The sequence below is a fragment of the Mus caroli genome, unplaced genomic scaffold (genome assembly GCF_978045245.1).
Source record: "Mus caroli unplaced genomic scaffold, Mus_caroli_1 scaffold_4, whole genome shotgun sequence".
NCBI classification, from domain to species: Eukaryota; Metazoa; Chordata; class Mammalia; order Rodentia; family Muridae; genus Mus; species Mus caroli.
The window spans coordinates 40,861,759-40,888,961 of NW_028227259.1; the positions used below are offsets into that span (position 1 = coordinate 40,861,759).

At 47.0% G+C, this 27,203-nt stretch overlaps 1 protein-coding gene across 7 annotated transcripts in view; it reads right to left on the bottom strand.

Moving 5' to 3' along the window:
- Nucleotides 1-27,203, bottom strand: part of Slc2a9 (solute carrier family 2 member 9) — a 128,424-nt gene that overhangs the window by 57,548 nt on the left and 43,673 nt on the right. For all 7 annotated transcript variants that reach the window (XM_021162163.2, XM_029478108.1, XM_021162164.1 and 4 more), the window contains 2 exons: nucleotides 26,357-26,502; nucleotides 4,735-4,867 (listed from right to left, as the gene is read on the bottom strand). In XM_021162163.2, coding sequence (XP_021017822.1) covers nucleotides 4,735-4,867; nucleotides 26,357-26,502 — 279 coding nt within the window. The remainder of the gene's footprint in view (nucleotides 1-4,734; nucleotides 4,868-26,356; nucleotides 26,503-27,203) is intronic.

Below are 27,203 nucleotides of genomic sequence, written 5' to 3' on the forward strand. Positions count from 1 at the left end.
GGTAGATGTTGGGGGATGCACACAGCTTACAGCTAATCAGCAGCCACCATGGTGGCTTTTGTTTTTTACTCAGCCCTGTCAGAACTGGAAGCTGGTGAAAATAGAATCAAGCTTGGGGCGCACTTCTGGCAGAGGCTGGGTATGGGTGGTGTTCTTGCTGTCCTTGGTAAGGTCAGAACACGGTCACAGGAAGGAGATCTGACCGTGAGGGCCTTGGCCCAGCATAGGAACTGTGTGACTCAACATGTCTAAGGATGGACTGGCTTTGGGGACTGCAAGTTCTTTATCCCAGAAGTGTACACAGGGGCTTGGTGACTACCTCAGAGGTACAGTGGGCCCAACTCCAACAGGAAGACAGATGAACAAGAGGGTCTCTGTCTATGAGTGGGCTCTGTGGATGCTGGGACCAGGTGAGATGACAGTTTCTGAGGGGAAGGAGACAGAACACACACCTTGAATTTTAACGGGTTGACTCCAGGGAAGAAATGGTCTCAGTCACCTGTAGTTGACATCTCAGGAAGCCATTAACCCATGGAGAACCAGACCATTCACCCTAGTCTTTGAAAAACACAGGCCTCTCCCAGGGTACCTGACACACCCTTTCTTCAATTTGAAAGCAAGCAGCTTCCCACAGCCTTACCTCACTCATATTCCTGCCCATACTGAATCATTAACTCTAAAGAATTTGAGACAGAGGATGCGTTCATTTCTCATCTGGAATGAAATCTACATGGCCCAGTTTGCTTCTGGGCTGGAAGCAGTGAGAGATTCTGATCTATTGCCCCTTCCAGACTTGCCATGACCAAAGCAGGGTTGGAACCCCAGAGAATCAGGAGCCTGGCAATTTCTGTACCTACTATGTGCCGTGCACCTCACAGACCTTCTTCCCATTGCAACAGCTTTGGAAGGTGGGTGTTGCTAGATATACTGCCTTCAGGTTCTTGGGGTGTATGTGCCCCAGAGGACCTTAAGAGAACGAGCTATCTGATCAGGTTTCCACACACTTCAAAAGAACAATGAGAAAATCTCATAGAATAGAGAGGCTGAGAGGAGAAACTCCGTTCAGTTCCATTTAGCTTCAGCTCCTGAGGGCTGTTGTGTGGTAGGGGTTGAACCACAAAGACTGACCAATTAAGAGAAGCTTGAGACAGGGCTCCAGCTGCTACAAGGGGGTCACTAGAGATATGGTGTTAGCTGGGCCTCATGAGCCACACCAGATCACTGCCAACTCTGCCTTACTGCCTTTTAACATTTAGGAAACTGAGGAACGAGGGATCAAGTCCCCAGGAGAGCAGGAATTTCCACTCTAGCATTGCTGTGAGTCTGTGTGGGTGGTACAAGCTCTGGTCAAGCAATGACATCAACAGGAGGTGGTCAGAGATGAGATGACCCCCTTCTGCACTGTCGTGTCCTCAGTACAAGAGTTTTGGGGACATCTCAAAATAGAGGGAAAGCCCTCCTCCTCCAGGACTGCGGGTGATCTGAATATCACTTCGACTGTGATGGAATCCCCTCTGCCCTTGCATAGCCGCTAATTCATTCATATCTCCATAAGTGTGGCTCTAAGTGGACATGATGGTCATAATATCATGATGGTCACATGCTCCTGCTGGGATGGGAGAGAGCTGGGTTCTTCTGCAGTTCTACCTCCGTCCCTGCGTGACCTGGACAGTCACATGACAGCAGTCTATATGTGGCTGTCCTCAAGAAGGAATTAGAATGAGCACCACAGAGACAGAACTGGTAAACTCCCAGAGGGCCACTCTGAGCTGGGACACATGTGAAGATTGCTCCTGATGAATGACAGCCACAGGAGGATTGAGCAAGAGCATTGGTCTCCTCCCTGGTCTGCGTGTGCTTGATCCAGCCATACATGTTCATACGTGTAGCATCAACCTAACTGTGCACAGTCCACAGTTATCCTCACCTGGCTCATATCAATCATCTCCCCACCCACTCAGATGTCACCTCCTCCAGGAAGCTCTTCCCAAGCTCCCCGTTATCACCTCTTTGGAACCCAGGGCTTCTCTTCAGTGGCTCTTGGCACGGGGTGACCTGTGAAGGCATCAGGTTCCCAATGGACTCTTACCAACAGGCCTCAGCTCTCAGGACCCTACCTGACTTTGATCCATATCTTGTTTTCCTGGGACATTGATGAGAGTCCATGGAGAAACCAAGTTATTCTTTCTTCCTAGCTACCAGGAAACTCAGAGCTATTTCTTTAGTAGGTCCCCCTGGGAAAATGACAGAACTATTTCCTGTGGCCCAGCCATTGTCAAAGCCAGGTTGGATGCACTTCATGTCAGTCACATAATAAATCTGATGAGCTCAGTGCCACAGACAGGGCACTCAGGTGAGTTTCTTGACGGTTCCTAGCTCCCATTGCTGCCTGTGTAGCCTGACCCATGGCCCCGTCCTGTCATCTTGAAAGATGCTCTCTTTCAGCCAAGTCCTTCTCATGGGGGCATCTCTCTGGTTCTCCCTCTGCCTCCAGTCCTACTTTCTAGAAGGATCCTTGTGATGGTATGTACAGTCCCCTCTTCCAGTCTGAATCCAGCTGATTGGCAGCCTCGATTCCATTAGTGACCTTCATTCCTCTGTCTTGTGCCACCTTCAGCTTTGACTGTCAGTAGAATGGGGTTGAGAGCCAGGGGATTAATATGGCTCACTCTGGGTGCTCTGAGATGATGAATAGTTTAATCCACTGATGGATATTAAATTTGAAGAGACCATGGGAACAAGGGAAATGTGGAAGGTGGGGCCTGACTGGAGGAAGTAGGCCACCTGCCAGTGTGCCTTTGGGAGCTGTCGCTTGTTTGACCCCTCCCTGTGAAGGTTCAGCCCAGGTTTCTGATTATCACGTGTGAATTGCTTTGCCATGTCTTCTACTGTGATGAACAGAAGCCTCTGAAACTGCCCTTCTCTTTACATTGTTTGTATTAGATATTTAGCCACAGGAGTGCAAGGTCTAATGGACACTCCATGCCTTTGCCACAGGTTCAGGCTCTGAAAGCAGACCCCTTTAATAAGAAGGGGGTGGTGGAGGCCATTTCTCTGTATTGTACGCTAGCACTATGAAGAGCTAAACAGTGGGAGTCATTTGTAGAACTTGAAGACTCACTGAGATTTTGTAAAGGCAGATTCAAAAGTTCATCTTTTTATTTTTAAGGCATGTTCTTACTCTGTAGACTAGACTGTTCTTGAGCTCATGAGGATCCTCCTGTACTGCAGGATATTTGATCACATTGTGAACTCCAAGACTGTGAACTAGAAAAACCTGTTTCTTGCTGTGGTGCAGCTCAGCCCTAGCACACACCTTTAATCCAAGAACTATCTGTAAACAGGATTAAATAAAGTCTATTATAGGTTAAGAGGTCGAGCAAGCAACCAGTTGACAGGGAGTTATAATAAGAAAACACAGGAAGTAAAAATGAGGGACACTGGGTTGAAGGGTATTTAAGACAGCATGGAGAAGAAAAGAGGGCTTTTTACTTCTGGGACATTAGTGGAGTAGAGTCGTAAGCTGGGTGCTTTCTGTCCCTTTCTGAACTAGCAAGCCTTTACCCCAACATCTGGCTCCCAAGTCTTCATTGGTAAAATTAAATATTTGGGATTTTGATTTTTAAAAACAACACTCCTAGCTAGGCATGGTGGCACACGCCTTTAATTCTAGCACTCGGGAGGCAGAGGCAAGCGGATTTCTGAGTTCGAGGCCAGCCTGGTCTATAGAGTGAGTTCCAGGACAGCCAGGGCTATACAGAGAAATCCTGTCTCAAAAAAACAACAAAAAATAAAAACAAAAAACAAACAAACAAAAAACCCAACCAACAACAAACATGCCTGCCTCATTTATCAGAATATTGGGTTTACACACATGTTCCACCATACCTGGGGTTTTCTTTTTAAATTTTGTTTTGTTTGGGAAACTGGAGATTGAACCCACAACTTCGCACATGCTAGGCAAGCAGGATACCACATACACTTGCTCTCCTCAGACATGTCTGCCCATCCTAACAGACCATTCCAATTACCCCAGGATGCAGGGATGCCATCTTATGATCCTGTCTTTCCCATTGCCTGACCCAACACTCAGTATGTCAAAACAAACAAACAAACAAAAAACAATTGTTTGCTGAACATCTGGAGTGAAATTGGTACTGTTATTGATAGAGATGCAGATCTCAGTATTATTTTTCACCCAAGGCCTGGATCTCATTATCTTTGTACTTTTAACCAGGTGTAGGCATAGTATTTATCATGTATTATGACTTAATACATATATCAAACACACATACAGTTATACCTGTATACACACATTCCTACTGGGCTGTTAAATCAGACTTTGGAGTCTCATTCACTCACTGCACTCCTATTGTCCACTCTGACTATATGTAATTGAAGCCCCTCCCAAGGGTCCTTCCTTATCTGGGCAGGTAGAGAGGAGTTCTCCCAAGCCAGGCTATATCATGTTGCCACAGAGGTACTCCATTTCTTCCAGCAAGTCCAATTGCTTCCTGGAATCATACCTCTTAGGCTCTTTTCAACCACCCTCTTCCCACTGCTACCAGAGACTCTGCTATCTGAACCGTGTCTGCAGCTGGGGAGGTGAAGAGAGTAGATGTCCCTCGGCACGGTGCTTTTAGAGATTCTGACACTTGCCCTGTTCCACCCTATAGCATCTTGCTGTGACCCAGGCATAGACTGGCATTGTGTGATGAAAGGGGAGGACCCTACCTTTCATGGCTCCTGCTTCATCGTGCTTTTCAAAGAGAAGGTAGCGTGGGCTCTCAGGGAGAAATGGCAGGCTTGCCAGCTGGACCAAGGCAGGGACAATGATCACTCCGAACAGGTATGGCCAGGTGCTCTCCTGTAGGGAGAAGACTCTGCTGATGGAGGGGCCTTTTGTTGTTTTACTGGGGACACTGGACTCTGCAGGAAGCTTGGACTCTGCAGGAAGCCTCCCTACTCAGCTTGTCCCCAATGGCAGCAGCTAAGAGAAGCAAGAGAACACTGAGTTTGGGTGGCCTTAGAGTCCCCATGGATGGTCTCTGAAAAGAAGATGGATCTTGGCAGCCAGGTCACTCAGAGGGTACCAGAGGGTGGCTGCTCCCTAGCATGGGTCACCACAGTCAATCTGGGGGGGGGGGAGGGTTCTCATTGCATTTCTTCCACTCCTCCAGCATGGCTCGCCATTGGCGCAGAGTCAGACATGCTTGAGTGTAAAAACTGGACCAAAAACTCCTCCCGTGCAGTATCCACCATCTTCCTATTGTCCATGAAGATAGGGGAAGGAAGGGTGGCCCTTATGTATGAAGGGCCTTCATTTTCCACTGGCAGGGAAAGAGAAATGGCTACCTCCAACTTACTGTGTACAGTGCAACTTAATGCATACCATGCAATTTAAATGCACCATGTTCTTGTGCCCATCAAGGTGACATCCTTCCCTGTCTTTGTCATCCAGCTTTACAAATATTCTCCCACTGTGTACTCGGCATAGGATCATGTTGCCCTGGGCAGTGTTGATGGGGAAGACAAAAGGTTATAGCTCCAAGCTGAAGACTCAGTGTTTTTTATTTCCAAAAGAAAGAAAGAAAAAGAGAGAGAGAGAGAGAGAGAGAGAGAGAGAGAGGAAGGAAGGAAGGAAGGAAGGAAGGAAGGAAGGAAGGAAGGAAGGAAGGAAGAAAGAAAGAAAGAAAGAAAGAAAGAAAGAAAGAAAGAAAGAAAGAAAGAAAGAAAGAAAGAAAGAAAGAAAGAAAGAAAGAAAAAGAAGACATCCCAGGAGAGGATGACACACTGGAACCTGAAAAGTCTTCACCCAATGGGCAAAAGTCTGCTAGCCTATTCAGGGCCAATAAGCTCAGAGCCCTTGAGTGTATGTGACTACTTGTCCTCATCCCATAACCGATTGTCCCTGTCAGCTTTTCTGAGACCCGCTGTAGAGCCCTGATGACAGGGAGCCCATGAGAGTATCAGACACTAGCAGGGATCAGCAGAAGGGACTCCTAAAGCACAGAGCAAGTCAGAAGGGGCCTGCCAGGACACTCAGCCAGTGCTGGCTCAGCCCTCATTTCCAAGGTGACTCCAATCTTCCCTCCACCTCTCTGAAGCTATTGAGTTCATCTACTCAGCGGCCAGCTTATTTCTTGCATTTCCCTTTGAATGACAGGCGAGGCCAAGCCAGGCTGCTCAGTTTGAGGAGGCTTGTGACTAGAAGACCATGCAAAGAGAGTGATCTGTGAAAGGTCAGAGGGAGCAATCAATGGGTGAGGAGTGTCAAGAGGCACAGATAGGGTCTGTTTGGATGTCATGGAATGTTCTGAATGTATATGGGCTCTGGTGGTATCATTTTGTGAATATTCTAAAAACCACAGGGTTTTTACTATAAACTGGTATGCAAATTATATTTCGCTGATCCATTTTAAACCATGGTAGAGAACAACGGACAGTCTGTCGGTTCTGCCTGTGCATTCTGCATTCACCACCCACCGTGGGTTGAAAATATTCAGGGGGAAAAAAACCATATTTGTGTTGAATACTCACAGACAGACGTCTTTCTCTGTCACCATTCCCTAAGCAATATGGTGTAACAACTATTTACATAGCATTTGCATGGCATTAGGTATTATAACGAGTCTCAAGATGATGCGTAGGTTACATGAAAATATCACACAGAAGCATTCTGAGAAGAAGCAGTAAAAACCACCATAACTAAGGCAGGCCTTTCAGCCTGGCCCATGGTAACCCAGTGAATGGCAAAGAACCTTGCTCTTGAGCAGGTGGCTCAGATCTGAATTTGCTTATATGCCAATCACTATGGCCATGGACAAGTACCCTAAGCTGCCCTAGGAGGGGCCTCAAGGTCACCAGAGGTGCCTTGTTTGGCTTGACAGGAGCTGGAGTCAGGTGAGCTGGATTTGACCATCTGTCTTTCTGATGCAAGGGGCCATCCATGATGTTCCTTGGCAGTATACCAACATGAGCCAAGAATCTCAAGCTGCAGTGGCATCCAACAGCTGCCTTCTCTATCTGGAAACAAATGAGAGTGGGTGGGGCTTTCTCATGCACTGACCAGTTTCAGTTGCTACTCCTAGAGGGTAGCCTCAGACTCAGGCTGTTTCTATGTTTTACATGTTTTAAAAACATATAATTCAAGGTAACCATATGAAAACAAATACTGCATTCTCTCTCTCACGTGGATCCCAACTTCTAGCCATGCACCTGGATGGGAGTAAATGTTGATAAAAACTAGGAAACCAGAAAGAGTCCCAAGAGAAGAGAAAAAAAAAAAAGGCTTTAAGGGAGGGCTTTTAAGTGTGAGTGTGTGGGCAGTGCAGGGGTACATATGAGGAGGAAAGAGAGTACAGTGGACAAAGGGAATGGGAGCCTAAGGGATGGAGATGAGGGAAAGATGGTAAGGGGAGTTAAGCAAAACAAAGTCTGAATGGAAATGGCATGAAAAAACCTGCTACTCTGTTAACTGATCAGACAACTGCGTATTGTTCTCCCTTAGGTGGGATTGAGGCAGGTGCCACAGGTGTCAGCACTGGAGGGGCCAGTAAGGGCCTGAGACAATGGGAAGGGACACAGGGCCCCAGATCAGTGGCTTTATGTCAGGGTCCTTGTACCCATTGTCCCCAGGAGCACAGATGTGGGTCATCTTGTCTAGCAAGACGATGTTTAACACCCCAGTGGGGAAGATCTGTGGGTGTTTCTAATAACTATGTCTTGCTCCGTCAATTGCAAGGCTTCTGTTTTAAAAATAGGCTTCTAGGTCCTATTTCTCCCAAGCTATAGACTTTATAAAGTCTTTAGTTCTTTTTATATAATCCCCTCCTAGACTACAAGAAGGCCACCATTTTGAAGTACAGTAGGCATCATGGATCTCAGAGTCAAGTTCCTTTTTTTTTTTATTTTTATTTATTTATGTATTTATTATATGTAAGTACACTGTAGCTGTCTTCAGATACTCCAGAAGAGGGCATCAGATTTCGTTAAGGATGGTTGTGAGCCACCATGTGGTTGCTGGGATTTGAACTCGGAACCTTTGGAAGAGCAGTCGGCACTCTTAACCACTAAGCCATCTCGCCAGCCCCAGAGTCAAGTTCTAGTGTTGTACAACACCTTGTGTCCAGGGATCCCAGAGAAATGGAGCAGGGGACCTGAAGGTGACCAGGCCACACTGGCTACTGGTGCAGGCGGCTTTGGCTGTTACTGAATGTGAAACATCATGATGTTGCCTATCTTCAAGGCTCTTTAGAGATGCCAAGGGCATTCTTTATATCTCTTCATACTCACGGTCTGTGCATGGGAGGCTGTCAGTGGGATGAGTTCTCTACACAGCTCCATGAAAAACTGAATTGCTTTGTTTTTCAGTGTTCTTTTTTTCCAGGTGACTGGGTTTCCCAAGAGTCACCCCTAGTCTCCCACCTTGATGTATCTGCCAGTGCTTGAAGCATGGGAGGTGCTTAGCATGTGCTGGTAGACTGAATGTGTTGGGCGAGGTGACGGGTGACATGGATGTAGCTGATAGACCCCCCTCCCCCGTGAGATATTCTTGACATATTTGTTTTTAAACTTAAGCTTTTCTTACATGGCATCTTATTAAAAAAGAGCTGACACTTTATAGTAAGATGATGGAGATCCCCCTAGGCAGCACTCTTGGGCTTCAGCTCTATTGGAAGAAACTTAAACCCTGAATGGTCGGGAATGCATAGGAGATGCCTTGAGAAGTTGGGGGACTAGCTGGATGATGGGTTAGCTCTTCTGACCCCTGCATAGGCTCATCCCTTGTTATTGTCCCTCTGTTCAAAGCAAAACAGAGCTATAGCTCTCTCAGGCCTGGCAGTTGCTAACCTAGCTAGGGAATTTTTGTGTCGGTTCTATTAGGTGAAATCTGTCCCCTGAGCAGAATTCATCAGTCATCACTCAAACCCAGCTCCAATGGCTCATAACAACACAGCAGGGACTCCATCAAAGGAAGATACAGGTGCAGGTATCAGGCAAACTGTGAGCTAGATGCTGTATGCAAAGCTGGGCCACCCTGAGAAGGTGGCTTTGCTGCACATCTGAGTGATCTCAGAGTATGGAGGAGCTGGGCCTCAGTTGGCAAAGAGCTCCATCAGCGGTGACTACAAAGTCTGTGACTTTGCCACTCCCACCTCCAGCCACATCCCAAGGAAGGGCCCTGATGGCCACAGCTTCACAGTGCCCTGGGATACAGCATGGCCACCTGAGTGTGGCATAGCAAGCAATCTTTCCCCTCCTCCAAATTGCTCTCCAAGAGCCTGTTCCGTCCTCTAAAACGTCTGCATTCCTTATGGCCATATTTGTTTTAGATATTTTTGGTGTGCATCCACGGCCTGATTCTATTTCTACAAAAAGAAAGATTCTTTACAAGTTTATGTTATTACCCCATTTCCCTCTGTTATTGATAATGGTATGATGATCCACAGACATGTCCCTCGTATGCTAAGTCTTTGCCAGGACCTCACGTGGGGACCCCATATTCCTATACATGCAGTGCTTATCCCCTCCTGTCCACCACTGTCTCCTGCTTCCAGAAAGGGTTGCTTGTCTTCTGCCTTGCTTGGCTCTCAAGACAAGCCTCTGTTATTCCCATTTTATAGATAAGGAACCTGAGGCTAGGGGGCTGCTGGGAAGTCTTACAGCAAAAGCTATTCATAAATCAACTTTATTCTACTCCTATTTGAAAAAGAGTCAGAATCCCACACTGGTTTTAAAGGTCACTGACCCTGTGAACCACTCTTAGATGGGACATTGTTGACAATGTTTGTCCCTGTTTGGACAGATTTACTGAGTCTTTGGCATCCCTGCTAGTTCTCCTGGTTCTCAGCTGAAGAAGCCAAGGTGCCAGAGAATTTTCTACCCCATTGACAATTACACTCCCTATATACACTATAAATTATACACTATAAATACCTGTGGGGGTGGGGCTGAACCCTGGCAGGTGGTCATCAGCTCTGTCCCCATAACCTCTGCTGTCCACAGGGTCAAACAGGCCACTGTGTAGCTGTACCCTGCTGAGGCACACCCAGATTCCATGACTATAATTGTAAAATCCTCTCTCTTACTTCCTAAGGAGTTAGCTACTTGCTGTTCTCAAAGCCACTCTCCTTGGAATTGAAACCTGTGATTAATCCCTTCGCCAGCCTCCTGTTTTTCCAGTTGAATCGCCTTGGCTTCTGAGTCCCATTGTTCTCTTTACCCCTCTCTGATCAGCAGTTCCCAAATAGAACTCAAAGTGAGAAGGCTCACAAATGCAGCAGGACACTGAGGGATGCTTGCAGATGTAGCAGACTTGTAGGGATGCACACAGACTCCCTGTACAGATTGGGTTTCTCCTTAGTAACTGAATTTCGGAGATCCATTAGGTTTGAGGTTTGATTTCAGATGAGGCTGAATCTACTCATTCATGCTCCCGTGACCTTGGATGTCATCTGGGGATACTGGAGTCCAAGGTCAGAGGAAGGCTGTGGAATTAGATCCAAGTTTACATTGTGATTCTTCTGCTCCTAGCTATGGGATCTCAGACTTGCTCTTTATTGGACCAGTTTGCTCAGCTGGAAAATGAACCTGGTTCAACTAGCCTGTATGATCCATACTAACTCAAGAGCTGGTCTAAGGTTGCATTTGCTGCCCCCTGCCCCAAGCCCAGGGACTGTAGCATCTGGATTGGGTATATGGAACACATCTCAGGACCGGGTATGAGCCAAGGAGTTGGAAAACAGACACACTCTAAGGGCCTTGCCCCTCCTCAATTCTCTCTCTCTCTCTCTCCCTCTCCTCTCTTTCTCTCCCTGTTTTTCTCTGTGTGTCTGTTTGTTCTCTCTCTCTCTTTCTCCCTTTCTCTCCCCCTCTCTCTGTCTCTCTGTGTGTGTCTCTCTCCCCCTCCACTGAGGGTTTCTATCCAGCTACCTGGAGCCCACACCTCTGAGCCCTTTGCTGCAGCTCAGGTCTGGAGAGATGACTCAGCACTGCCTGTTCCTCTAGAGAACTCTCCAGGTTCATCCCCAGCACTCACATGGCAGCTCACAACTGTCTGTAGCTCCTGTTCCAGGGGAATCCACCACACCAGGCACGCACATGGTGCACATATCTGTGCACGCAGGCAAAATGTCCATACACATAGAAATAAATAAATAAATCTTTCAAAAGGAGAAGATGCCTAGATGCCTGTTAATTTCCTTTCTCCTTTGTGTGTTCCTACTGTCAATCAGCCCTCACCTGAAACCTAGCAACACTGAAATGAGTACCTGCCTCAGTTTCTCTGATAAACTAGATGGCCTCTTGGATGCTATGATACTGCTATCTACCTTTCTGTCATGCCTTTGACTCCTCCAAGCTTGTGCCTTGCCCAACCAGCTCACTGTGGTATCATAAGCCCAGTGCTCAGTGATTCCGTAGGGCCACTAGTGGTCTGCTTCACAGACTCTTAGCTTCCACCTCCCTCTATCCTGCCCTTCTTCAGCACATGAGGTCAATGGCCATGGTCCCCCCCCCTCCCCGCCCCCCAGCCTTCATCCCAGGAGCACCTCACATCCTCCATGCCTCTAAGCACACTACTCTCAGGACACTCTCTTCACAGTTTAACTCTTAATGATAAAAATACCCTGATCCTTCAACCCATTCCACCATTATACCTTTATTCCCAGACATTCTCAGAAGGAAGTGGGAGGATCTGGGGCAGTGATGGGTCAGCAAGGCAGCAGTAGGGCATCCTAGCCTGGGCCTTATGCCTCTAGCATTTCTCATGCCATCAGTCTCCCAGCTTCTCGTATGCTCTTGGTTCTCAGAGATGCAAAACACACACACACACACACACACACACACACACACACACACTAAACCTGTGAATAAATGAATCCTAGAAGCACAGGCTTGTGGTCTTCATCATCTATGACCAATTTCCCGAGATGCTCTGAGAGTCTGTTCTATGGAGATACTGCCTATCCAGGAATCTGAAAAAAGAGACAAGCTCTGATTGTCCTATTCTCCTGACTCACTAAGTCCAAAGTCTTAGTAGGAAGTAGAGTCAAAGTCTGGATGGACAGTGTCCTATCTGGCTTTAAGGTCACATCTCCCAGTGTGACTTTCTGTCCTAAAGTTCTATTACATACTGCTACTTGACAAGTTGGTGTAGCCACCAGGAGCTAGGTAAAAGAGACAAAAACTAGCCTACAGTACAGGCTTGGCCTGGCATCTAGTTACCAGTAACACTCAGTCAAAGGCAGCCATTGCTACCACTTTACACACCTCAACAAGACTCAAGTGTGGTTACTCTTTGAGAGACTTGCTTAAAATCTCATCTGAGATACAGAGATATTCATACTTCCGAGGCTGTAATCTACCTAGCCAGACTTTTCCCACACAGTCCTAGTCTTTCACCTTGCCCAGACTGTCCCCAAGGTTGCAGCTGTAGCTCCAGGTATTGAGTAAGCCACTGGAGCACGCTGGATGGTGGGGGAGACAAGGAGAGGCCTCTTTCTGTCTCTTCCCCTCACCAGAGTACAGCAACCACCTTGCCTAGGCCAGCACCCATTCTACAGACTCACATACTCTTGTAAGTGCAGGTAGCAGGGATTACATTGGCCTTGCTAGTTGCTCACACAACCATGCTCTCCCACAAAGCCTGATCAGTAAAATAGAAAGTGTGAAGTGGAAACTTAAAGGTTCTTTGGAAACTCCGTTGTGTTGGATGGTGTTTTGCTGGGAAAGACAAGTGAAGGAGTGTTTTCCTGAAGTGGGCACAGGTCAAAGGCTAAGGCAGACTCGTGAAGGGACATTTGGCTGAAGCAGACACAAGCGAAGGGATGTTCTACTAAAGCAAGCATGTGAAAGGACACGTGATGAAGGAGTCTTTGCTAATGACACACATGTATTGGCCCACCTTACACTGCACAGTTTGAGCTCCATTTTTGTCAGGACTTCATGGAAAGAAACACACCAAAACACTTCTGGTGGTGTGCTGCAGTTTCTTGCCACTTCCACAGACTTGGGCTGATTGGCAAAGTAATGTCGGTTGAGACAGACACACATGCTGAGGCAAGGTTGTGAGGGACACTTGATGTTTAGAAGGAGTATAAAAAGGACTCAACTGACAGTGAATGAGGCTGAGCTTGGCTTGCATATAGAGTTGACTGCAATGCTTGTTGGTCTTGTGTCTTCACTGATCTTTGCTTCACTGAGAGAGGCACAGCTGAGAACTTTATCTAGTGTTCCTGTTGGCCCTGGTCCCTCCTGATGACTCGAAGCCTGGCTAAGGCCTGGCTGTCTCTGCTAGGCAGTGCCACTACTGGTGATTTCATGTTTGCTATCTTGACTCTGCTGAACTTGACTGCTAGTATATCTGTGAATTGTTTGCGAGTGGATCAAGCTGCTGCTGCTGACCTGTGAAGTGAACTGCTAGTTTCCTGACAATGCAGATGAGACTTTCTCCAAAGAACCTTTCTAGACAGGTTCACTTCTCCATAGCCTTTCTTTCCCACCACCTCTGGTGAGTGGTGGGCCAAAAGGGAGGTTAAAGCATTTAAGAATCATCATTAAAAGTAGGCTTTGAAAAAAATAAATTTATAGTAGTGTCTGGATCCTGCCTCAATTTCTCAATGATCAACAAATTGGGCCAATGCTAGCCATTTACAGTCTCTTGAGCACTGTCTAGAGATTCAGATTCAAGAGGCCTGAGGTGCAGCCTGGATCAGGATGCTCTGAGAGTACTGCAGGCACTGTGATATACAACTACCTGCACCCACAAACCACTGCTCTGGGGATAGCAAGAGCATAATGGGGCATTCAAGCAAGGTAGGGAGCTGTGGTGGCCTCAATTCCCCATTTAAGGAAAGCTTCAAGCTTTCTTTAGAGTGTTGTCTGGTCCAGCATTTTATAATTGGATTATTTTAAAATCTGTTTGTTTATAGGTTTTCAGTGTACCCTTTGTGTATTTCACAGTAGATAGGGGCTTACAGAAAAAGAGGAAACTTGCCACAAACAAGGTAGTCTATGCACGTTTAACTTTGATTTATAAACTTGGACATTGACAAGCAAGGTAACCGTGAGGGGGAGAGGTTGGACTGGTGACAATTGTGGAATGCGACTTTCAGCCCAGTGTTGAAGAGAGAATAACAAAGTGGGACATCCTTCTGTGGGGGGACCCAGAAGGATGCAAGGCATTCACTCTAGAGACTTATAACAAAGGGGCCACAAAAAATAGACTGGGAGAAAGATCCTCAAAACCCACATCTCCCACACCAGCAGCTGCCCTGCTCCCATGGGGGTGCATTTGCCCAATCAGTGGACCTGTGGTAATTACATTCATGGGGCAGACCAGGCCTGGCATCAAAGCATGAGGCTGGTAACAAGAACACAGGCTAAGTGGACAGCCGCTGCAACGCCAAAGAAGTCAAGAGAGAGTCTAATACATTTGAAAGCCCTCATCACCTACAGTGGACCTGGGTTCCCAGATGGGTGTCTTCTGCTCTGGTAAGAGAAGACTGACTTTTGGCAAGGGGATGAGGGGGGCAGAAAACAACCTGCTGATGCAGGTGTGGTCACCATAGAAATGGTGGATACAGTTCCTGTGCATGCTCGTCCCAGCATCCTGCTCGGCGGTGTTTTAAACGTGAAGAAAAGCAGCAGACATTTGAAAGAGTCGCTAGCACAGAGGGGAGAGACAAAAAGAACTGGAAGAAAGAGAAAGGGTTCTGCAGCCAGAGACACGATGCAGGGGAGCAGCAGCCTCCCTGTGGAAACAAGCACAGAGGGAAAGGCCTCAGATATCAAAACTAAGACCATCACAATGCATAATGCATGGGGAGGGATGGGATGTGGGCAATGGACGCATGGAGCATTGGAGTGGGGATGTCCCATTCAATTGAGACATTGTCTCCAAAAGATTGGGCTATATGGAAGCCTGCACTCTTAATTAGTGACTGATGTGAGTGGGTCCAGCCCATTATGGGTGGTACCCCTGGGCTAGCCAGCCTGGGTGCTATAAGGAAGCAGGCTAAGCAAGACAGTAAATGGTATTCTTCCATGGCTTCTGCTTCTGTTCCTGCCTCTAGGTTCATGCCTCGAGTTCCCATCCAGACTTCCCTAAATTACGGACTGTGTTCAGACATGAGAGCAGAAATTAACCCTCTTCTCCTTAAGGTGTCTCTAGCCACAGTGTTTATCATAGCAACTGAAACCCTAAGACAATCAAGAGGAAGTTGGAGTGAGGCAAAACGACAGGGCCTCTCCCAGGATGAACCTTCCAGTGGAAGCCGTCTGTGTGAACACTCAGTGGATGAAGAGAAGCTTTGCTGAGAGCGGTGCACGGGCTCAGCCTCACACCTCCATCCCTTCCAGAAGAGCCAGGGAAAGTGTCTTTCTATACATTGTTTGAGTTGCATCTTCCTTGAGGCAGATGGTGGAGACGTAGAGGAGGGAACAAGGATTCTCAGTGTAATTAATGCCAGAGCAGTGTGGGATGTGGGAGAGCCAGGCCAGTCTAGGGAAGGAGAGGAAACTGCATGGTCTTAGAGATGAGAACAGATCAACATGGGATTTTAGACTCCCAGATCTGGGACTTCTGAATGCAGGCGGGGAAAATGCCTCCCATTTAATGGTCATTACAGTCAGTTTGGCATGATGGCTTGTCAGCTGTGGATCCCAAGTGAGGACACAGCATCTCATTTAATGGATTCCAGGTGAGGACACAGCAGCTCATTTAATGGATCCCAGAAGAGGACACAGCATCTCATTTAACAGTTCCATTGGCTCCGTGGAGTGTAGGTGAACTTTCATTTTACAAACACAGATTCTGAGCCTCAGAGAGCTGAAGTTGCTTGTCTAGGTCACACAGCTGGAGAGAAGCAGAGGCCAGGCTCTCTCCTACAACTTCCCAACATCCAGTTAAGCTCAGTTCCCACCGTGTACATGGGAGAGCAGCTGGCCTGCCCGTGTCATCCATGGGCACTGTATCCTAGGTGTGGTTACTGAAGCATTCTCAGTTGTCAAATATATTAGACTCTCTTGATTTCTTTGGTTTTGCACTGGTTGTTCCCTCGGCCTGGAACTGTGTTCGCCTTCCCTTCCACTGAGTGGTTGTCCCTCACACTACAAGGTAGATGCCACCCTCTCTAGAAAAATTTCCATTGCATTTGACCCCATGGCTCTCCCACTCCTGGGTTCTTTTATGGCCATGCAGGTCACTCCTCTGTGTTCTGACACTTGCTTTTCTAAACCCTGAGGTGTCCTGCCTGCAGAGGCTTTCCCTGACTCCTCTCTGTAGGGTCCAGTGTGCTAAGACACCCAGAAAAAAAAATGAGAAGAATCGTGTGCCTATGGAAGGCAAGGGTTATGGATGCCCGGAACCTGCCATGGTCTGAAGACCCATTCCAGTGGTCATGGGCCTTTATGAGTCAGAAATCTCAGGAGCACTGGTTCAGCTGCAAAGAGGCAGCAACTTGGGAGACAGTTTGCAAGAGAGAGCAGTGCAAGGGGCGTGGTGGCCAGAGTGAAGGCACAGTTGTCAGGGGCTTGTGACTCACTTCCAGAATCTAACTCCCCCGTCAAAGCCATGTCCTCAAAGGGCAACTTTCCTAATCATTTCCCCTGTGGCCCTTCAGAGATAGGATAGCTGGGTTCAGACAAGCTTCAAAGGCTTCCTTTACAATTCCATTTGACACGACTTCAAGAACTGTTAAATTTATCTTCGCTTCCTTTGCTTCCCTTGCTTGCAGACAGAGCTGCCACGGCTGTGCTGTCTCTGGAGGTAAAGTACCCCCACTGGAGGCATGAATCACCAAATCAGAAGTTCAGGCAGCCAGGAGCCTCAGAGCTAAATCGTCACTGAGACTGCCTTTGATGTACAGAGGACTGGAAGTCAGGAGAGGTGGTTCACCCCAGAGAGACAGCACGAGCACTTGGTGGCCAGTAGGAGTTGGCTATTCACCTCCCAGTCCGTAACACGGGGCAGATATCATAGTTTCTTTTCTATTACTGTGAAGGTACAGCATGACCAAGGCAACTTACAAAAGAAAGCATTTAACCAGGGGCTTGCTGACAGTCTCAGAGGGTGAGGTCATGACCATCACGGTGGGGAGCATGGTGGAGAAGGCAGGCATGGCCCCACACCAGTAGCTGAGGGGATACACTTTTAGACAACTGTGAATCAAATGAAAGAGCTAACTGGGAATGTCATGGAGCTTTTGGAACCTCAAAGCCCACCCCCAATGACATGCCTCCTCCAATAGAGACACGCCTTCTAACCCTTCCCAAACAGATCCACCAACTGGAGACCAAGCATTCAAATATATGAGCCTATGGAGGCCATTCCCATTCAGACCAGTACGGTGGGGCCCTGTTGGATTCTCAGAAGCACTAGAACATTCAATGTCAAAAAGGTGGCTTTCCTCCCCCTCAAGGGGGCAGACTATGCCTTTGGATCTATGATGATACAAAGGAGACATTTGATCATGTGTTCTGGAAAGTAAGAAAGGCGAATAATCGCTTAACTAGAATGTGGAATGAAGAGAGTTAGAGGACGGAGTCTTTTGTGGGAAAGGCTAATTTTAGTGCCTGGCAGGAGAGAGGGTGCCTGAAGAAGAGCCCTGCCCTCAGGACCTTGAAGGATGACACAGTCAGAGGAGAGGGAAGGATGCTGGAGGGGAAGCACAAAGGCAAGTTCCAGGGCTCAGGGATGGCCCGGGGATGAGAGCCCATATGTCTAATGGGGAAATTTGAGGGCCGAGTGCTATTTAATAATGGCCTTTAGACTCTGATGTGACATTAAGAATACAGAAGTGGGTCAAGGGGTGCTTGCCTTCCAAGCTTGATCCCATAGGCACAGCGTGGCATGGGGGAGTGGTTCTTGGGGCTTGCTGGTCTACTATCCTGGCCTGCTTAGTGAGTCCCAGGCCAGTGAGAGATGCAGTCTAAAAATAAAAAGATGGACATTGCCTACAGAATGACAACTAAGTGGTCCTCTGTCATGAACATACACACATGTCATATACACAAATGTACCCCCCCACACACAAACAGATATGTATAACATGTACACATACATGTCCACATAGACAAAGAGAGAGATACAAAGACAGAGAGAGAGAGACTGACAGACACACATAGAATGAGAATACAAAGGCGTATTCACAAACAACAGATTTGGTATTTTCCTGGGCTATAGAAGCAGGTGAGGGGTGCTCTCATGTGAGAATCTTCCTTTTACCAAAGAAAGGTGTAACTTTCAATTCAGGGAGACTAATGGCTCTTCTATTAGGTACAGAGACTTGAAATAAATTCCCCCAGGTGAATATATTCTTGACCTCCCCCACACCCCCCAAAAAGTTCTCTCCTCCCTGATTTCAGCGAGGCATGCTGGGTGCTAACTCAAAAAGTTCACTGAGAACAAGAGCTTTCATGCCCTTGGGGTGGGGTTCACTTGAGATAAATGGAGACTAAAAGAGGCCATCATCACCTAGGGTTCTGTGCTCTAGGGGGCTCCTCTTGATCTCTCCACAGAGGAACCAGAGGTTCTACTAAAGAGATGTAGGCTGAAAGCCAGGATGCTCCAACTACTGCCTCATGGCCATAGGCACTAGAGTCGAACCACTCCCAAAATGAGGTTTCAACCTGGACAGAAATTAAAGCTACTCATTCTTAGTGCTGAGCATGAACTGAGTGACAGCTAATACCAACTCCACACCAACTGCATGTCTGCACCAAGAGACCTCTGTGTATTTCCTGATATGTGAAACATCCATGGAAGAGACACCACCATTAGCCATTAGCCCTACTATATCCATAAGGAGACATGCTCATAGAGGTTCAACAACTTACTCAAATCCCCTCAGCCAGTGAGTGACAGATGAGATGCAGCTTGGGGCTGTCTGACATGAGACACTGTAGCTGTCCTGTGGTGACTGCCTGGGACCCGTCCCTGTAAGGTCGCTCTTCTGTGACAGATCACACTCGTCCGTTATCTCTGCTTTCTAATACCATGGGTAATTTTTCTGATTTAAAAGTCTTTTGTTATTTTACAGTAATTATTTTGCTGGGACAATCACTTTCCATGCTGGGTCTGCATCTATTGCACTGAGAAGAAACTATGCTTCTTAGGCAAACGAACATGGAGGGTTTACAGAGCTCATCGCAAACTGACCTCAGAATCAACCTTCCTGGTTCCCCGAGGGAGGCGCTCATGAGCTACTTTATAAAAACAAAACAAAGCACAGTGAATGGCAATAAAAAAAAAACATCAGAGCTACATGGGATTGAAGACGAAGACATTGCCCTGAGTAGTTTGACTTAACTACAATCAAAAGGACATATTATTTAGGAAACCATCTCTCAAGAATGTGGCAAACTAAAAGTTCTAGGAGTGATGCTGTCAAATTCATCTACCAACATGTCACAGAGAGAAGACAGTGAGATGTACCTGCCAAGAGTCAGATCTTTCTTTCAAGAAACAAAATTGGAGGCAGCAGTTTGGGGTGAGGTGTTAAGGTAATCACTGAGGCTGGAGGATTGTCTTAGTGATTTAAGCATTTACAGATCTTGCTGAGGACCTGAGATCGGTTCCCAGAACCCATGCGGGAACTCAGATCATCAGATCAGGGGATCTGATGTCCTTCTGGCACTGTACCCAGTGGTGCACATAAATATATGCACGTCTTCATGCAAGCCCTTTTGAATATATATGTGTGTATGTATATATATATATATATACATACATATATATACATATATGATAGTTTCCAATAAAACTCCTATAGACTGCCACTGTGTCAAGTGACAATGGCAGCACCCTGAGGCCACAAGCAGTCATGGATGCCACTATTAAGAAATGATGGGTTGGCCGCTAATGAGGAAGAGGAGACCTCGGCTCCGAGGATGCTATCAACAGCCATCATTTCGAACTCTCTAGCTAAGCAAATGACAGACATTACTAGGAAGTAAAAAAGAGTCCCAGATCAGCATATACTACCCTGCCAATCACCAGTTTGAAAACATAATGCGGAAAAGAAATCCCACTAGTCAGGAAACAGAAGAGCTTAGGAATCACTTGCTACACAGTTACAATGTCTATTTTCTAAGTAAAGAACACAGCAGCAGTGAAGATCAGTGTGTGGCAGATAGGGCAGCTGCCTGGCTTGTGCAAGGCCCCCAACTTCCTTCCACAAGAACTGCAACTGTAGATAATAATAACAATAAGAAGGGGGCAAAAGAAATTCAGCACTCAGCACTCCAGTCACTACAACCAAATGATATAAAGGAGACCCAAAATGAGGGGGGAAACACTCTTAGCGGAAAACCAGGAACTGGACTAGAGAGTTGGTTTAACGGTTTAGAGCACTGATTGCTCTTCCAGAGGTCCTGAGTTCAATTCCCAGCAACTGCATAGTGGCTCACAACCATCCATAATGGGTTCTGATGCCCTCTTTTAGCATGTCTGATGACAGCTACAGGGTACTTGTATATATAAAATAAATAGATAATTCTTAAAAAAAAAAAAGAAAAATGAAAACAAGAAGCAACCCCACTCTTTCCCAACCAATGCATCAGTTTAATGTAATTTGGATCAAATATTCAATGGCAGTTTTGTTTGAAGTGAGAATGGTCCTGAAGACCCCAGGGAACAATGAGCAAAGAAAAGATTCCAGCTTTAACAGTAGAGGCAGTCACACAGTATTTAAAACTTGGAGGGTAGGGCAGAGAATGAGGAGGCCTCGGGAACACTAATGGGCAGTCCAGAAGCAGGAACTCGTGTGGACATGCTAACTTGACACGTGCTTAAGAGCACCTGGAGCTGAGTGGCACACGCCTTTAATGCCAGCACTCAGGAGGCAGAGGCAGGAAGATTTCTGAGTTCGAGGTCAGCCTGGTCTGCAGAGCAAGTTCTGAGATAGACAGGGCTACACGGAGAAACCCTGTCTTGAAAAAAAAAAAAAAAGCAAAACAAAACACTTCTAAAGAGCGCCTCAAACATGAATAGGGGGAGGGTTGTTGGATTTAAGGCAGAGCGTGGGGAAAATGGAAGAAAGGTAGGAGAAGGAAAGAAATGTGAATGGTTTTCATACCATGCTCTGAAGTAGCTCAAATGAGTCTAAGAGTCAAATACAAAGGCAGACACAGCTAGAGACTGGGTAGATAAGGAGCTCGCCATGCAAGCATGAGGACCAGAGTTCAGTGAGTCGTGTGGTTGGCATCTTTGGGCCGTGAAGAAGACTAGCTCTGAACTTCCAGATGCCTGGCCTGATGCCCTAGCCACAGTGGCTACCCAGAGCACATTCCCACACCTCTTCTTCACCCGTATCCCTGCCCATGGATCTTCAACCAACTTCTTCTTATCTTCACTAGAGACATGCTTTATTAACATGCCTTGTAACATGTCCCTCAGAGGAATGAAATGTCCCGTTGCCGCTGTTTTCACAAGTCTGAAGAAATCGAGACAACAGTTTAATTGATCCTGCGCTAGGATTGCTTTCTTTCTTCTGCTGCCACCCTGGTTGAGAAAGTAACTCTCACCGCTTCCTCCCTCCCTCCTTTGTGTTTCAAAGAAGCCACTGGAGTGGAAGCATCTCTCTTTGTTCTTTAAGTTTTTAAAAGCTTAGCTGTCTCAGTCTTTGAACAAATGAGAAACAGGATTAAAATAAAGAAATAAAATCCTTACACCTGAGGAACTGCCTGGGGCTCCTGCTGGGCTGGAACTTCACAAAACCTGGGAGGAGGTGAAGAAAAAGCTTGTCTGATGTCCTTTCCTGCTCAGAGGCCCAGTTTCCACCTTCACAGAGCATGGACATGAAAACACAACAAACAGATCTACCGCCATGGTGTTTACTGGGCTACTCGAACATTTTCCTAGCCAGAGTCAGCTCAGCCTAGAAGAACCAAACTGGTGCTGAGTGTTAGGGAGTGTCCCCAAGAGACAAGAGTGTTGAAGGCTTGGCCCCTACTGTAGTGTTCCCAGGGGAGGCTTTGGGAAAGTGGCTGCCTCCGGAGGGCTCTGACCTTGTGCATGGATTCACTGGGACAATGCTTTGAAGAATGTGTCTTGTTTCCCTCGGACTCCTTCTCTCTCTGTGTCTCTGTCTCTCCTTCCTTCCCTCCCTTCCTGCCTTGAGGTAAGCATCTTCCTCCACCATGTCCTTCCGACATAGACTGAGTTTCTGGAACCATGAACCGAAATAAATGTTTCTCCTTTAAAAACATTCAATAATGGTTTTTTTTTCTCATTTCTTTTTTCTTGTAGCAATAAAGAAAAGAAACTCACTCAGGAAAAGACAACTTGTAGGAAACAATATCTTCTCAGCAGGCCCAGTGAGGCAGTGGAGTGGGCGTAGTTGCTGGAGCTTCTGGCCAGAATCATGCTGATGTGTCTGCTATTCCAGGGGGAGCATTCCCAGCCTGGGAACAGAGGTGCTGCCTATGTTCGAAAGGCAATTCTGCTTCCCGGTTGCTCAGTAACCTGGGCCATTCGTCGCCACCTGAGTCCTTAAAAAGCTGTTTCTCCTCCTCTATGGCTCGTGACTTGGAATCTTGTACTACTTACTACTCTACCTGGCTTAAAAGTCAGATACCCAGAGGTAGCCCTGACTCCTCTCACAAGCTCCTAGCCACCATCACCCACTGAAGCCCTCAGATTGAGGTGTTTAAGGGGGACATTTGCCCCAAGCACCCTTGTCACTGCCACTGTAAGCCAAGCCCTTAACAGAGAGCAGACCAGGGCAATCCCTCTGGCCTTGGCTGAGATGCTGGAAAACATGAAAAAGAGTTCTAGGGGCCCTGATGCCCTCTTCTGACCTTCTGTGGTCTGTGTGCACACATATCAGGCACACAAACATAAACTCAGGAGCACACACATATACATAAAATTAACAAGTAAGATAAATCCTTAGTAACAGCCAATGGGTATTTGAAGACCACCACTAATCATCAGGAAAATGCAAATCAAAACCACTGTGAAGTATCACCTCGCACCCAATGTTATCAAAATGACTGGAGACAGAAATTGGCTAAGGCCTGAGCAAAGGGAGCCTGCCCAGGGCGGTTGGAGTACCATCCCTGGGCTTTCTTCTCTACACAAATGTTAGGGTCTTGCCTAAACTCTCCTCCCTGCTCAACAGCATCCTCTTCACTCAATCCCTTCCTTTCCCAGCAGTCCTGGACCAGACAAATCCTAACCACCCTTAAGGCTTTCACTGCACATCACTCCTTTCATGGCAGTGTCCCACTTTTTCCGGGTCTGTTGACCATTGGCTAATTGCCTCCCTGTGATTTCCATGAGTGTGGAACCCAGTCCATAGTCACAGCAGTAGCAGCAGCAGCAGCAGCCACCTGGCACACAGCAGACAGGGATCTCTACAGACTTGCAGAGGGACTGACTTAAACTTGACAGCTCTGGACCTTAGTACATTGAACCATCACCAAGATGCACTCCACAGGAGGGAGGAAACACAAAAGCAAACAGAAGCCACAGAACAAGAGAGAGCATGGCACACGGTGCTCTGAGGACACATTTGCTGGTGATGTGTTCCCAGAGGAAATGGTGTTTTAGTGGGACATGGGGATTTGGGACTCTGGGCCATGCCCCCTACCAAGAAGGTTGATGGAGAAGGGGTGACCTGCCAAAGTTCACACTGCTCCTGCAGTTTTGTGAAGATGAGACTATATTTGGCATGCTCCTTGCTGGACTCCAGCATCCAACTCATTTGTTAACTGAGAAAGGGCAGAGGTTCAAAGAGAACCCGGGATAACAGAAAGTCTCGGATACTGACATCCAAAAGATTAGAGTTTAGAGCACAGTAAGGCTTAAATAAATATACCTTAAGGCTCTAATAGATATAAGGCTCTAGCAAGTATACTATCATTGGAGAATGAGTATACTATTTGTTGGCTTTAACATACACTTTTATATTGTAAGGGTTCGGGCTGTGGTTGTAATATTGTTTTTATCATCACTAACAAATGCTAACTTTGAGAACTTAAAAATATCTGTATACAGAAAGCAAATGAGTACTTTAATGTGATACTTCACTCGGCAGACAGACTGTTTCCAACACACTCACACTAATTATGGAAATTATCAGTCAGGAGACAACTGGAAATATCAAGCAAGCACTGTTTCTGGTTTTGTAAATGGAGAAAAACAAGAGTGTGCCTATAGTCACTCCAGACAGTCGGCAGAGAGGTGAGAGGTAGGCGGCTCTGAGGCTGAGATGTAGCAAGTCATGCATAATGGCTCAGAGATTCATTTAAAGGCAGTTGGGATGGTTCATCTGGTGAAAGAGCTTGCTATGCAAACCGAGAATATAGTGTGATCCCTGGGATCCATGGTAGGTTGACCTTTGACCTCACATGTGTACCTGCCATGCACACACACACACACACACACACACACACACACACGACACAGTTAAATTTTTAAAAGGAAATGTATATTTTAAGTAGTTAGAATGGTAAATTCTGTTATGAGTGCTTTAACACATGGAAATGATCAAAATAGTCAAAAGGCTTTAAAAATGTGGTACACACTGGTCAGTTGGTATCATCTTATCGTAATGAACAGCGTGCCCAACTACTGGGCCCATGGAACCTCTACTGAGTACCCAGAGCTAATGAAGTCAGGCAAGGCAGTTAGTTCCTTTTCCCTAACTCAAGCATCCCCAGACAAGCCAGCACTGGGTTCATGGCTGGGTCAGACATGCCCAGCAGACGTAATTGAAAGCCAAAGACTTTTGCCTTGAGGCCTGCATAGCTTTCAGCTCCAGTTTCTAAAGTGTAGGCAGGATCCAGGCAGGAAGCAATGGCTGGCTGGCTAGAGCATCATGGCCTGTGGGAGCACCCTCCTGGTGCTCTTGCTCATTAAGCCCTCTTGTTGCAATGCCCTGCTGCCAGAATCCAGCTGCTAGGAGCTGTTGGCATCAGGCACACTGCTTAAGTACTCAGAACAGTCCTTGGCACGAGTTAGCTCGGAGCAGAGGCATCCTGTCCTCCTTCTTCCTGCACTCATCCCACAGGAGGCCAGGAGAGGCCTTTGTATGCCCAGGAAGCATCTGGACCACTCCTACCATCACCCTCGCCCATCACTGGCCGTAGGTACTGTGGACTCGGCTTCCTTCATCAATGTACTGCTCCCTCAGCCCAGCCACTGCGATCATGCCTTCCTACTGGGCCTCTGAGCCTGCCTCGCCCTCCCCATTACAGTCTGTTCCCTCTCCATTACCTCCTCCTAGCCCCTTCTGCAATGGATCTGACCACTCCACAGCCCTGCTGCAGTGCCCCAGGCATCCTGTTCTTTTAGGTTGAAGCCTGCTGGGCTCAGTGAGCTGCTGCTTGCTGCTGGCCTTACACTCCTCAAGCATCCTTCTCACCCACGTGGCTCATGACGCCCTCACAGTCCTGGTCAGAGACACTACTCTGTCACACTTAGATCCATCTGGAGGCCTTGTCTATTGTCTCATCCTGTCTCCAGGACCTCCTCTCTCCCAGCCCCCATCACCACTATCTAACTTGTGCTTCCGGATGCTCTGGTGAGAGGTCTCACCTTCCAGAAAACCTTTCTTAGGCTCACCCCACTCTACACCAACCTGAATGAACACGCTTCTCTGCCCAGCCCACCCAAGTAAGTATGATGTTGGGCTGGGATTCTAATCCATTCCGTCTTGTTCCTCACACATCAAAGCAAAATATAAGATCACTTGATCAAAAAAAGAAGGGCTGGAGAGATGGCTCTGTGGTTAAGAGCACTGATTGCTCTTCCCAAGGTTCTGAGTTCAAATCCCAGCAACTATAGGGTGACTCACAACCATCCTTAATGAGGTCTGACGCCCTCTTCTGATGTGTCTGGAGACAGCTACAGTGTACTTACATATAATAAATAAATAAATCTTAAAAAAAAAAAAAGGAAAAGGAAAACTCTAGAGTGAGGTAGAGTTAGTGAATACCTTGGAAAGAACTCAGAACTCGAAAGCAAAAGCTACAGAACCATATATACAGCAGGAGCCTATGGAAACAATGCACCTGCAGCCAACTACACATTCAGGCACCATGCATATGTGTTTTTTTGTTGTTGTTGTTTTCTGTTTTTGAAGCAGAGAACAAAGCCTATCCAAATGCAAATTGGGCTGGTACAATGGTCAGCAGGGCAGCGGACTCAAACCTTCCAAAGGTTTGAGTTTGTTAGGTACTATTTATGTTAGGAGAAAGTGAAAGGCACCTGCCACATTCCCCCATGAATATGTAAAATACTTGAGCCCACAGAAATCACTCCTTCAGAGTTGAGTTTTCTAAAAGGAAGGTCTCCAGTGGCAGGGAGATGAAAGCTGCCATGGCTGCCCGGGGCGGCCCCACTTACCCTTCCCAGCAGCTCCGGCAGGCCCAGCAACTGTCCAGAAAACACGCCAATGCAGATGAAGATGGCAGTCACTTGGCCCAGAGAGCCCCGGATCTCCTTGGGTGAGATCTCGTTGAGATACATGGGGAGCGCGCTGAGTGCAATGCCTGAAGGAAAGGCACAGCAGTGAGATAGGCCCCGAATTGCACATCATCACCTGATGCTGCTGTGTCTCCTGACCGGTACACGGAAACCACGGGAGAACTCTCATCAGCTCACAGCGAAGACTGCTGCCCTGGGAAAGAAGCAGGATGACTCTCATTTTAAATGAGAAACGTCCTTCACAGGCTTGGGTAGTTGTACGTCTATTCCCCAGTTGGTGGCGCTGTTTGGGAAGGTTTAGGTGATATAGCCTTGCTGGAGGAAGTATGTCACAGGAGCTGCACCCACGGACAGTCTTAACACACACAGTTTGTGGCAATTTGCTTCAGTAATGACAGAAAGCTAGTATATCTCCTCACTGCAGCCTTCCCTGACCAGTGCTGGGAAATCAGTCCTCCCACCTCTCTCTCGGCTTCTTCCTCACGGAACATGGCAGTAGCTGGAAGAACAGTTGTCCCTTAGGGGACACACTGCAAGACCGTCAGTGGATCCCTGAAACTGTGGGTCACAACAGACCCTGCACAGATAAGGGCTCCCCTGTGTATGAATGACTATAGGAAGTTCAACTAATAAATTAGGCACAGAAAAAGATTAACACTAACAATAATCTACAAAATAGAAAATGATGATGATAATGTTGTTAAAAAAACACTACTTTAAACCTATAAATTATCATTATTCTTTAGCCTCCTACATTATTGTATAT